The sequence below is a fragment of the Zosterops lateralis genome (genome assembly GCF_965231275.1).
Source record: "Zosterops lateralis genome assembly, chromosome: 11".
Classification (NCBI taxonomy): Eukaryota; Metazoa; Chordata; class Aves; order Passeriformes; family Zosteropidae; genus Zosterops; species Zosterops lateralis.
This window is the reverse complement of record NC_139771.1, coordinates 2,467,585-2,481,314: the sequence shown is the minus strand read 5'-3', so window position 1 is coordinate 2,481,314 and position 13,730 is coordinate 2,467,585. Positions and strand designations below refer to the sequence as shown.

The window sequence follows — 13,730 nt, the reverse complement described above, 5'->3', positions numbered from 1 at the left end:
TCTGCCCTGATTCAAAACAACTCCTGCCATTGCCACAGTTCAGAGCAACACAGTCACTCACAAGAAAATAGCTGCAGCAGACCCTTCACCACGCCAGCATCTTAGGAGAATATATTAAGTTCCCATCTCAAAATACCATATATATGACAGATCCAGAGCTCTCTTCAGAGGCATACATTTTACAGAATCAGGACTTGAGTCCCCAACTATAGATCATCAGGCATACTGGAAAAAAATCCTTTCTGCTCTCCTGTGGGCATCTATATTGCTACCAGCCACTGTCACCACCACATTCCAGAACTGTAATGAACTTTTCACCTACAGATAGGATAAACCTAGGATAAACCATGGCTTTATCCTAGATACACACAGGCATAAATAACTCCTTGAAACCAAATCTGAAGCAGTTATCAGGAGATAATGTTATTATCATGGCAGCACTTACAACATTTTGGAGGTAGCACAGGTGATCATTTCAACAAGGGGCAGGACAAGTCTAAAGAAACTAAGCTGAAATAACAGTAGAAACCTCTCCTTTTCTTTCTGTTAGCAACTTCGAGACACAGAATTCTCCTTACCAGGTAAAAACAAAACACGGAACAAATTACAAAGCAGAAAAGCCTCTGCTTGACAGAGATTACTGGAGAAACACAAAGTGAGTGCAGACTATTACTCAAAGGATGTCTCTGCAGATTAGCAATGTATTTTAGTCACTAGACACACCTGAATCACCCTGAATAGAAATGTGTTACACCAGACCATGACACTGAGCCTCTGCTTTGAGGGCTAAATCTCCATCTCTGTTTGTCAGAGAGCCATACTCACCTGGCACAGCGGACCCAGTTGATGTGCTGACTCAGCGAGAACAGAAACTTCTGCCTGTGGACCATCCACACTTTGATTGTTTTGTCATCAGAAGCTGTAACTAAGGACTGGCCATCGCTGGAGAAATGGACACTTCTCACGGTCGCTGTGTGAGCCTTGAACACAGTCGATTCTCCTTTGCTACACAAAAGGGAAGAGCTCTTTAAAACTGCACAACAGGGCAGCAGAGACATTCTGTACCTGAAAACACAGAGCTGTTGTATGCCGAGCAGTGCTAGTAACCACCACTTCTATGGGAACTGCATGTGACCACATTAGGATAAAAACTGATCAACCCCAAACTTGCTCATGCTTCATGAGCAACACAGAATACACAGCTAAGACCAGTTGGTCTAGTTCCATATTGGAGGCAAATCCAACAGGAAACAACCCATGTTTCCTATAAAGGGGAAAAAAATGCTACAGCTCATTTGTGCAACCATTTAAACACCTATGAAAACATCAATGTAAAAGAAGACACTGAGGTTCTGTTCTGTTGCCAGGTCCTTTGCTGCATGGCAGGCAAGGAGAGAGGTGTTTTCACAGTTCATCCAGACAGAGCCAAGCAGGACACAACCTCACAACTACTCCTGTAATGGCCCATGCTCCAGCTGGCCATTCCAGTGCCACATCACACAAGAAATAACAACTGAATTCAGCACGCCTGATGCTGTACAGCTGTAAGCAACCTGCCACTAACTCAGTCAGGCAAGACAACTCAAATGTGTCCATTTTTATTTACACCTCGTTTCCAAATAAATGCAAGATGCATTTTTCTGGCAAATAAACACAAGGCATATTTAGAGATCCAAAGCACAGCATATATATATATATATATTTAGAGATCCAACAGGTTTATGGAACTCCCTGTCCAAAATCTGTCTCCAGCATGTACTGTACCACCAGAAGCTCCATATTCACAGACTGAAGAGAAGACAAAGACACAGTGGCTCTTCTTTCCCTCAAACAGATCCCTGCCTGTCCCATAGCCAGAGAACTGCTACAAAGAAGTAAGGAGAAATTCCAAGCCATAGTTAAACACAAAAAGAGGGAGAAGGGAACAGGCACTCACATACTAGGGATCCACAAACGGACTGTTTTGTCTCTGGAGCCTGAAGCCACAAGGTGACCAGAAGGTGAGAAATGGACACACAAAACTGCATCTTTGTGGCCCACAAAGCGATAGGCTCTCATCTGAGGCTTCATACTCCAGATCATCAGGGACGAGTCCATTGAGCCACTTACTGAAATAAAAAAGGAGAAACAAAACCAAACATGAATTAGTTCTCCTCCAATTACACTAAAACTCCATTTCACATTCACTTCACCATCATAGCTTCCAGCAGTCTCAATACATTGCCCTTGAAGCTTCACTAATCTATTGTAAGCTGTGTATTTCATTATTGTCATGCACATCATCTCATTAGTAGTTCAAACACAACAAGGACAGCCATGCAATACTTTGGACTGACAATTGACTTCCAAGAGTCCAGCCCTGCAACAGCTGCAGAGACAGAAGCCACACAGGTTGCAAATCTTCCACACACTCAGGAAATGAAAGTTATCTCATCACTTTCTCATTGGCAGAGGCAGGTATGAGCTGCAGCAGGTTAAATGTCACTATGGATTAAGCAGAGAAGACTGGTGAGTTGGTGACTTAAAAGCACCCTGGCTACACCTGCCTCCAACACCTCTCCCTTGTGGCAAAACACTGACCAAAGTCAGCTCAGCAGTTCTTCACAACATATTAAAAACACAAGCTTGCAAGGTGAGCGGAGCATTGTTCAATTTGCTGTTAGCAGGAAGCATCAGCAGAATCTTTTGCTGTTGCAGAGCTCAGTTACCTCCATTGCTCCCCACATCTAACTAAAGCAGACCAGCTCCTTTTTATCCTCTGGCCATCAAAACACAGACAATTTACCTAATTGTTTCTTAGCACGACTGAAGTCCACACTAGTGACAGCATCTCTGTGGCCTTTGAAGTGCCTCTCTAGGGATGGATCTTCCTAGAAGACAAGAATGTTCAGACATTAGAGATTTGAGATCCATCTTTTTACAACAAAATCATTTTATTTCTACAACAAATAAACCAAGCCACATATTCACCCTACAAAAAACAGGTAGAGGCAAGAACCATTGTGCAGGCAACTGCACAACACAAAACAGAAATTTCACATACACCATAAATTTTAAAAGAAACAAATTGTCCAGGCTGTTATTAGCTTGGATCTTGGGTGACTGCACAAATCCCTCATGGATTTTTACAACACGCTGCTGGCACGGAGACTCTAAAGCTGACTGTAGAACAGATAAGCCATGTCCATGATCACCTGAGCAGACAGCCAAGCTCAGCTTTGCTCTGACAGCTGCTCATCTCAGCTCAGGTGTAGCCAAGAGGACACTACTTGTGCAGAAGAGACAAACTTGCAAGATTTAACACACCTGTTGAAACAGGCAGGAGGAATGAGAACTGCAGCAAAATAGACTGACACAACCCTTCCCACAGCACCATGCTGCAAAAGGCCAAAAAAAGCCTAAGGTCAGGCAAAAAAACAAAGACCCGAGAGAACTATTACAACAGGTTTTAACACCTGAAAATTGCGCAGAGCTCAGGACAGGCTGATCAGCCTTCAATCCCTGCTCTCACACGCACTGCCCCTGCCTCCCTGGAAATGCCCACCACAGCCATTTTCCGCTCAGGACCTGACCAGAGCCCACTGCTCAGAGCAGCAACCAGCCCCGGAACAGGGCAGCCCTTCCCCCTCAGCACCCACACCAGCCCTCCGCAGTCCAGAACCCCTCCAACAGCCCGGAGGTGCCGCTCTTCACCAACACAGACTACCCTCAGCTGCAACAGCACCCCAGAGCCAGGGTTACCAGCAGCATCAAGCTCCTCGAGCCCCTCTGTCCCAGCCCCAGCAGCACGATAACACCCCACAGCAGCGCCGAACCCCTCCCTGAGCCCAGCACTGCCTCCCACCGCCAGCCCGGCCTCAGAGCCCGCACGGCACCAGGCACCAGCCCTGCTCTCCCCTTTCACTCCTCCCTGCACAGTCACAACCCTCCCGGCTCGGGCACAACGGGCTGCCAACGCCGCCGGCCCCGCTCAGCGGCAGTCCCCTAAACCCTCCGGGAGGTCCCGGCCCCACACGGGCTGTTCGGGCCCCACACGGGCTGTTGGGGCCGGGTCCGGCCGCCCCTCACCTCGCAGGCGGCGGCCATGACGCCCCGCGGCCGCCGTTCGGTTCCCGCGCCGCGCGCGCCCCGTAGCAACGGCACCGCCCAGCGGGGGGCGGGCCCGGGCTGAGGGGCCGCCGGGAGCTGCCCCGGGCTGAGGGAGCGGCGTCCTCTGGGCGCAGCCGGCCCCCTCAGGGGGCTCCGGGCTGTTATAAATGTGTGTTATAAAGCTGGCTTTTCGCAAAATGTGTGCTATATGATTAATAATGATGTAATAAGGATATAAGTTTTTTATTTCTGCTATTAGTAAAAAAAAAATTAGGCGTAGTGGTGGTAGTTGATGTAAGTATGCTTAAGCTGTCTGTTTGGTGGGGGTAACATCCAGTGAACATGTAAAGAAGTCTCTGCTGTTGATGAAATATGCTTAAGCTTTCTGTTTAATCAAAATAACATCCAATGAACATGTAAAGAAGACTCTGCTAGTGATATACCAACTATCAGCATCTCCCATCTGAAGAAAGTGTGAACCAAGGCCCGAGCTGGAGGTGATAATGAAGATACAGCCAAGAAACACAGAACAACCTCTAAAAAGGCAGACCCAAGGAGGGGCCATGCAAAACAGTTCCTGGAATATGGAAACTAGTTTATGGAAAAATACGAGTATTCAACAAACTGATGCAGTAGAAAGGGTATTTAACAAATGTCTCTGATATAGCAGAGTGTGAACTTGACTGCGTACCAAGTCACCTGGCCGACCATACTTTGCTTTTTATCTCCTAATTCTTCACTTTTTTATTAAACCTATCTCTTAAAATTTACCGAAAAAATGAACCTCGTTTTTCACAGGGCGTTGAGGAAAACCCATTCTGGCGTTGTATCAGTTATTCTGCCGGCCTTGGGGCCGCTGTCCGTGCAGCCCGTTCAGTGCCCGTCCACCCCACTCCTTGGCCTCACGGCTGCTCTGGGGTGGAACGGCACCAGAGCCTGGGAGAAGCGGCCCCCGCATCTCAGCCAGAGGAGCACCACAGTCCCGCGCCCTCTGGGGCTAAGGAGCCGGGCTGGTCACTTCCAAGAAGTGGTTCAGCTGATGGGAGATCAGTTGTATTGGCTTGGTCTGTGGGTGTTCGAAATAGGAACTCACGCTGGGGTTGTGCAAAGAGCACAGGACAACTGACAAAGGTTTATTCTTCTAGTGGTTTAATACCAACTCAAATCTATTTCTTACATCTCTATCTAGGAACAACGCTATTAATTAGACACTATGGACTGGGCACTGACTGCTCTCTAACAGGTGCCTGTGTGAAGCCCAGGTGTGCTCTCCATGAAGCTTGGGTTGACTATCCAAGCTTCAAAAGGGGCCTTTCCTCCACCTCTTTTGCATCTGGGCCCCTTTCTGTAAGGACACCTCTCCTTCTGCATGTTTCCAACAGCATGGGATGCTCTCTGTTGAAGCTGGGGTTATAGTAGTAGAGGATCTAAAACAGGCAAGGAGAAGAGTTAGTTGCCACCATCCCAAGACTGGTAACCCCAAAGTTACTCCAAATCACAGCAGAAGATCATGTACTCTGAGGGCCGTGTAGCACCTAAAGCTCAGGCTAAAGCTTGTGATGGTTGTCTTCAGGCATCCCCACTCTGGGGTTTTATGTCCTGAGAGCAAAGCAGTGCAGGATTTTCAAAAGCAGAATAACTGCTTTTGAAAACCAAACATCACTATTTCTCAGCAGCTTCAGTACAGATGTGAGCAGGCAGGTGGTCTTGTTGGTCCTTTGGTGCATCTGCTTGGCATTGGGTGGGTGCCACAGGAAGTTTTCAGATTTGATACAGCAAGATGTGGAGCAAAGACATTCAGAGAAATCAGGTTATGCTGAGTCTGGCTGTGCTTTTAATGGGTTCAAACTCAGCAGAAATGTATCTTATCTGCATTTGTACTAGTCAGAAAGACTCACTCAAACCTGCCTGAGCACAGCCTGAGAAGAGACCACTCACTCCCATCCCCTCCATCACAGAATCACACACTGTCTTGGGTTGGAAGGGATCTTAAAGATCATCAAGTCCCAACACTGCTGCCTTTGGCACGAATGCCACTTACTATCCCAGATTGCTCAGAGCCTCATCCAGCCTGGCCTTGAATACTTCAAGGGATGGGGCATCAACAATCTCTCTGGGCAACTTGTGCCAGGGCCTCACCACACTCATAGGGAAGGATTTCTTCCTAACATCTAATCTAAACCTGGCCTCTTTCACTATACAATCACTGTTCCTCGTCCTGTCACTCTCTGCCTGCACAAAAAGTCCCTCTCCCTCATTTTTATAAGCCCCCTTATAAAAAGTAGCTTCTTTTCAACCTTCAAATGGTCCTTTATGAGGAGGCCTTATTTGCTGTGACGGTCCCTCTCCCCCCCAGATTATCACAAGCATTAGTAGCTATGCAGAGCAGCTGCTGTACCTGGCTGTGAGCAGAGGCTGCTGCTTCTTCTGCCAGGAATTCAGGCAGGGAGGCAGATCTTTGGAAATTCCGCTGCATCTTGATGAATCCATATGCATTCAGCTGCCGCATGAAACTTTTAATTTTTTGTGTGTGGAAGACCTGCTGTCCTTCCCTGCCCAGCACCTCTATTTCAAAGAGATCTTTGTTGATGGCCACACATTTTCCACCTTCGCTCCACCAAATGGACCAAAAGTTGCCACTTTCCAGCATTTTCCAAAGCTTCTGTGGAAAGCGCAGGGACAAGAACTCTCGCTCCATGGCGAGCCCCTGGACAGCTTGGCTGAGTCCCACCAGCTGGCAGGCAAAGACCAACTGGCACCAACAGACAGCAGGTTCCAATGGAATGTTCTGGCATAGTGCTGTGGGGACATTGCAGGTGACATTTCAGTGATGGTTGGCAATGGTGCCCTGGCATGGGAAGCAGCCTGAGGAGAAACTGCTGAAGAGAACTTGTTGTTTCTCTGCCCCAGAGGCACCAGTGGTGGGAGTCCAGAGCCCAGCAGTGTCCACAGAGCTGTCCTGAAGGGCTGTGGGCAAGGAGAGGCCTGGGCCATGTCTGGGTCCCCAGAGGAGCTGGCATGACTGCAGTCTTCGGCATCCCAGGGCCCTGTTGGGGGAAGCTTTCCAGCTGTACCCCTCTGACACCTGCAGAAATGTGGCGCCCTGGACCCCTGCAATGGAGAATCCTTTTCCTAACATCTCTTGCCCCAAAGCAGCAGGGATTCCTTGATGTCAACCCATTGTCTTTGCAAACTTCTTGAATAGGATTGTACTTTTTTTATCTAGTGGGTTTAAAACCAGCTGGGAGAGATGGACCAGGGGACACTCTTGCTTTGTTTCTGGCAAGAGACCCAAAAGCAGTAGTTTCCTTTCCATCCATGAATGACCCAGCAATCAGGCTGGGGGAACAAAGCCCAAGCCCTCACTCAAGCTATCTGGTCAAGAGAGGTTCTGGTTTACATTATCTGCATCACTCCTGCTTTGTTCATAAATGCCGAGCTATGAACATAATCCCATTAATTTGTCCTCTCAGGGAAGCCATCCATCCTTCACTGCCATCCCACAGTAGACAGTCTGCTGGTTCAGGAGTGTCTGTGTGCCTGAAAAGCTCTGCATTCCTCCCTGACTTTTGAGGTACTGCATCTGAAGAGATACATTCCTCCCTCAGACCTGGCCTTTCTGCCTACATAGCTATGGATTTTGAATCTGGAAGTCTGAAGTGGTTTTTAGAATGGTCTGACCTGTTCCTCATTAAATTCTTTGGCATTTGAGTATTAGCTTTTCTTTCTCTGCACTGAAATAAAAAAGAAGATACACATGATGCTAAATATGCCTGGGGTCTGAAAGAATCTTGTCTAATCCATTTTAGAGAAATAAAAAACCCAGAAATATGTTGTGATTACACTCCCACTTCTAAAAGCAGGAAATAGGAACATTTGCTTTAATTGAAGGATTCTGCCACCCAAAAAAATACCCCTAATTGCCTTCTAGATGTAAAAAACGTGGTTCACTCTCCTGGTAAAAATTATAATTTTAATAAAGGACAATAGGAGACAAAAATAATAAAGCAAATTTTAACAGCCAGGTGCTTTGCTTAGCCGAGCACACCTGCTATTTCAGAAACACCCTTTATATACCTTTTCTATTGCATCAAACTTTTGCATATTCATAAACAATCATGTACATTTAAACTTTTCCCCCAACCAGTTGACATGTTCCAAGAACTGTTTAGCATGGCTCCTCCTTGGGTCCATCTTTTTAGAGCATGTGCATTTCTTGATTGTGATTTTAGTCCATTCTTATAATCACTTCCAGCTTGGGTTTTGGTCCATGCTTTCTTCCGATGGCAGGTGCTGATAGTTGGCTTGTCAGTAGCAGGGGTCTTCACCATACCTTCATTGGATGTTATCCCAACCAAACAGGCAGTTCAATTACAAGCATAACTATATCAGCTATTCCACTACTATGGCTAAGTTTAGTTAATAGCAGAAATAAAGACTATATCTTTATAGCAAAGTTAGTTTAACATTATACATATAGCATCCATTTTAATATTTGTGAAAAGCCAATATTATAATATGTATTTATAACATAATACATGAGCAGCATCTATGGTGGCCATGGATGGTTACTTTCCTTACCTCAGCCCTGGGGTGCCACTTCGTAACACCAACGGACAGAAGTGACAGCAGATCATTGGTGTGACACTCTCGCCTGTGGGAGTTCAGAGCAAATATCAAAAGAGAAAGAATTAAAGGAAATTCGTCAAGAGGGAAAAAGGGGCCCTTGGGACCAACAAGCACACACGTCTAGCAGTGGAGTTGATAATCTTGAATGGCCCAGTTCAGCCATTCAGACATCCTTGCGGCATTATCTGCCCGGGTTTGGGCAGGATGGGGTTTTCCCAATCCCCCAGAAGCGGCGGCCCAGGGAACCGGCCCGCTCCGACGCCCAGCCAGGGAGGGGACCTTGGGCCGGGCGCTGTCCCCCCGTGTCCCCACGGCTGGGGGACTCCACTCACCTGCCGTCCCTCCCATGGCCACCGGGGGGCAGGCGGGGCCCGCAAACAGCCGCCCGTGGGGAAAGAGGGAAAAGCGAGCCGGAAAACGGGATAGAATGCAACACGGCCTTGTTAAAGATGAATCGGGCCAATCTAGGCAGCTTCTTTGGGAAGAATACCGTAACTCTGGGTGATAAAAGCGCTGAGCTTGCCTCTGTCAAATGCCACTTCCCAGCTTGCCACCTAGGCATTATCTGTTAATTCTCAGCGAGTATTTCCCTGGGCTTTTTTGTATCACTGTGAATCAGAAAGAGATCAGAAGCCTCAGGATCTGCCCCCTCCGTCACATCGACAGAGCCTTGCGTTGGCAGCCCGGCCAAGGCTGTGATTTCTGCATGCTGCAAAAGCTATTGCAGAGCATCAGAATTCAGGCGAATCATTCTTGCATGAAATTACAGTTAATCTTTGACTCCAAGTCCAATTCATAAAGCTCTGAAATTCTCTCTAGAGTTGGTGGGTCTAAATTTAGCAAATAAACTTAATGTTTACCAATGCTATACTGGAAACCCCAATTCTCACTTGTCTTGTTAATGCTTAAACCGCTGAGTCTCCACCCAGTCTCTACTCATACCTTTGCAGTTCTAAGAATATTCCAAGGGACAGTGTGCAAAGCTTCAGAAAGCCACCATGAGACTTTTTCTGAAAAAGCTGAGGTTCTCAACAAGACCAGTGGTGGGAAGAAGCATTTTGCCATCTACAAAGGAAGCTCCAAGAGACACGGGGTTGGTGAATGCAATGCACACACACTAAAATGGAACCAGCACCTCGACCCGGATCTCCCAGTTGCTAGCAGCACTCTCACAACAAGGTCATCCTGTCCCCATGATCCCCACGATCCCAGCATGGATCCTTCACGGCTGTTTTGTGTCCCATCCCAATACATCCTGGAGATGGCGGCTTTGGCACTGGGCACCCAACCCTGCAATGCTATGGCATAGGTCAAAATGACCATCTGGGATGTGACAGCCACACTGTTATTGGTGCTTTGCATCCAGAGAGCACAGCAGGGACTTCGGCAGCCCGAGCACACAGCTACAAGGAGCCAAAGAATATAGATGAACATTCATAGTACAGAGTTGTTGTCAAACCTCCTTTGCTGCTGCTGTGGAAGGGGGCAGCTGCAGACAGGTTAGACACTGCAGAAGGGAGCAGACTCACCAAGTAGCTCAGCTGCTGACAGTAACCTGGTCCCATTGCTCCCATTGGGAGATGCTGCTTTACACCAGCTGAAGATGTAGCTTGCTCCCACATCAGTTATTTTTTCTCTTACTAATGTCTTTGTCCTCCCCTATATGCCAAACCTGTTTATTTATAGCCCACATTTCTTTTTCCCTCCTGCCTTTGTGCTTATTACCCTTCCTTACAGAGTTAAGAAAAAGACAGGAGGAAAAAAAACCAACCTTTTTCTCAAGTAAGTCCTGACCTAAATGCAAATCTGTTGAAGCAAATTCAGAGAGCTTTGATGCTGCATAAGAAGATAAAAGGAAGGGGAGCAGCCTCTACTGCTATCAGAACAGATCTTTACTGCTTCGTAACAAGCAGGCAATGAAGCAAAAGTCAAGGGAGTTTAAAGAGTAAGCTCAGCCAAAGGTCACCTGGCTGCTCCAGGTGCTTGTTATCAGAGCCTTGAAAAGAGGGAGGAAAGTGACAGGACCTGATGGTAGCAACAGCAGCAAACAGGTGACTGGGCTGGGGGAGCCCTCTCCTCTCCTCAACACTCAGCATGCAGAGAGTCTTTGCTGTTGTAAAGCAAAGGGGCTGCAAAGCCTGGGCTCTGCAGTTGCTCAGGACACCAAGAGAATATTTCTGCTTCAGATTTGAAGTATTTGCTAGGTAGAGAGTCAGAAATCACTCTGTTAACTGCAATACCCTGTTTTATTTGCTGCCTAGTCTTTGCAGTGGATCTGTACTACTTTCACTGCTCATCCATATAGCTGAAGGACTGAGGGGAAGGGTGACAAGGGGATGCATGCAGAAGCACCAGAGGAATACACTGCTACTGCCTCTGTGGAGCTACACAGTTCTTAAGCCACCCAAGACAGAGGGAGTAAAGGGAGCTTGTACATGCCTGCAGTTTCCAGAACTAGCCTAAAGGAGGAGAAGGATTCAGGAGTGAGAAAACTTGGCAAGCTGGATCCAGCTAGAATACCATCAGCAGCCTTCTCGGCATCTACAAAGTTGTCTCTGACCATTTACATCAGTTCTAGTGTCTTAAGCCACTATAAGACCTTAAAATCTGTTACAGGAATGTTAATCAAACCGGGCTTTAAAATGTCTCCAGCACAGGTGGCTCAGCTGTGCTGATCTTGCTGACCAAGGCCAGGTGGCTGCTTTCAGTCCTTGAACTTTCTCTGCTGGTGTCTGCAGGGGTGAGCAGAGTTCAGGCTTCACTGAACTCACAATTGCATCGACACAGAGCCCAAAGTGCACAAAACCTGGTATTAGGAAAACACTAGCTGAGTTCACAGGAGTGAAGCTGAGACCTTTGGGACAAGGAATTCCTCACTCATGGGGCACATGTCCAGCACCCACACCTAGCAGGGTTCATTGCACACAGACCCAGGTGCTGGGGCTGTCCTGGCCAGGCCAGGTAACTCTGCATGGTCCAGCACCACCCACCTACAGAGCATGGTATTACCAGTGCCATGGAAGCATGTTCCAGTATTCACCTCTCCCCAGGGGGCTGCTTTCCAAAGAACACGGATCACTGGGTTGGATCACATTTGGCCTTGACTTTTAAGCCTCTAATCTTATGTAAAAGTTCTTTGTCCCAGAATTTCCCAGATCTGGATCCCCACTCTGCAGATTAGAGGAGGGTATCAGTCAGACCCTGTTGAAAAGTATCACGTGTCCATGAAAAGTGTCACATGGCAAAAACTAAAAGGATGAACAATCAGCCATGCTGAGAGCAGAGTGGGCAGGGAGACATCAGCCTTTCCAGAGAAACTCCTGCTGACAGGAGAATTTTGTCAGTACAGGCAAACACAGAACTGCCCAGTCCTTCTTCTAAAGCTCTAAGCTCTCAGGAGCTTTGCACCTCCTGAAGACCCAGACATCTGCTTCTCTCCTTCTCACACACCATTCCTGGACATTGCAGAGAGGAATGGCAGGTAAGTGTGACCAGAGCAGACCACAGAATAACCCTAAATATCTGTTGCTTTTGCTGCCTTTACATGGTGAAGGGAGGAATGCATGTGTATGCAGAACATCAGAGCAGCCCTTTTTCTAACCAGCATTAACTCTTTGGCACCCACCTGACCCTCTCCCCTGCAGCACTTTCCCCTCTGAACAGACTATAATTACTAAAGCTAGACATTCCTGCAGGGAATTGAGCTGTGTGAGGGGATAGTGGTTCTTTGTATTTCCAAGCCAGGTGAAGCAGGCAGAAACAGATAGTGGTGGGCCCACTACCCAAAACAATTGCTTCCTTGCACAGGTCATTTGCCCTTCCAACATCTTATCCTCAGAGAGAGAAGGAAGCTCCTGGCTTCCTTTCTGTCCAGTGCCAACAGGAACTCAGCCTTTGCTGCACCTCTTTGTGCTACCATGACATGGCCATATTTGTGCTGGGACATCTGCCTTGCTGAGGCCACTAAAGGACAAGTGGGACATTAAAGACACAGAATGACATAAGGAGAGTTTTCCACTGTTCAAATAGGACAACCAGAAAGGTTTACTGTTCAAACAGTTTATTATCAACTCTATTAGATTGTGTCTATTAGACTTTATATCCAAACTGTGCTCCAGGAGGCTCTAGAAGCATGGGAGCAGCTGCCAGTGGAGATGGATGGGCTTCAGCAGACACCTGCATGTCCCTCCACTCTGACCATCTGGGCTTCTGGAGGGGCCTTTCATCCAACCCTGCTGCACACAGGGCTCTCTGTTTGAGGACACCTCTCCTTTTGCATGTTCCCAGCAGCCAGGGATGTGCTCTGTTGAAGCTGGGGTTATAGTAGTAGAGGATCTAAAACAAGGAGAAGAGTTAGTTGCTACTATTCCAAGACTGGAAACACACAAGCTACAAGGATTCTGAATCACAAAGGAGGAGCATGGCTAAGGAAAAGGACTTTGAGGGCCAGATGGAACTTACAGTTCATGCTAAAGCATTATGTGACCATTGTGTTCAGCCATCATCCCAAAACTGAGGTTTTGTTCTCCTGGGGGCCAAAGCAGAAAAACTGCTTTCAAAAGCTAAATATCGCTATTTCTCTGCAGCTTCAGTGCAGATGTGAGCAGGCAGGTAACGCCATGATCCTTGGATGCATCTGCTTGGCATTGGGCAGGTGCCACAGAGAGGTTTCAGAATTGGTACAGCAAGACACAGAGCAAAGACATTCAGAGAAATCAGATTACACTGACTCTGTCCCTTAAATGGGTTCAAACTCAGCAGATCTCGCTGAAATTTATGTTATCTGCATTTCTACTAGTCAGAAAGACTCACTCAAACCTGCCTGAGCAGAGACTGAAAAGGAAATAAAAACCAGACCACTGACTCCCATCCCCACCTCTTCTATGGCAAGGCCTTTTTTGCTGTGAAGGTCCCTCTCTCCCCTCAGATCCTCACAAGTGTTGGTTGCTGTGCAGAGCAGCTGCTGTACCTGGCTGTGAGCAGAAGCTGCTGCTTCCTCTGACAGGAATTCA

At 47.4% G+C, this 13,730-nt stretch overlaps 1 protein-coding gene across 5 annotated transcripts in view; it reads right to left on the bottom strand.

Annotated features, from left to right (window-relative positions):
* POC1A (POC1 centriolar protein A) overlaps nt 1-9,695 on the bottom strand; it is a 72,794-nt gene extending 63,099 nt beyond the window's left edge. For 4 of the 5 annotated variants that reach the window (XR_014590841.1, XM_083869107.1, XM_083869106.1 and 1 more), the window contains exons 1-4: nt 4,069-4,127; nt 2,786-2,870; nt 1,937-2,108; nt 826-1,005 (exon numbers count right to left, since the gene is read on the bottom strand). Coding sequence is in view for 4 of the 5 variants with exons in the window: in XM_083869107.1 (XP_083725233.1) it covers nt 826-1,005; nt 1,937-2,108; nt 2,786-2,870; nt 4,069-4,086 (455 nt within the window). In the remaining variant the exon portion in view is untranslated. Of the gene's footprint in view, nt 1-825; nt 1,006-1,936; nt 2,109-2,785; nt 2,871-4,068; nt 4,128-8,670; nt 8,744-9,660 lie in introns of those variants that run through there. The other variant, XM_083869109.1, reaches the window with a different exon arrangement.
* Between the last annotated feature and the right edge of the window lie 4,035 nt (nt 9,696-13,730).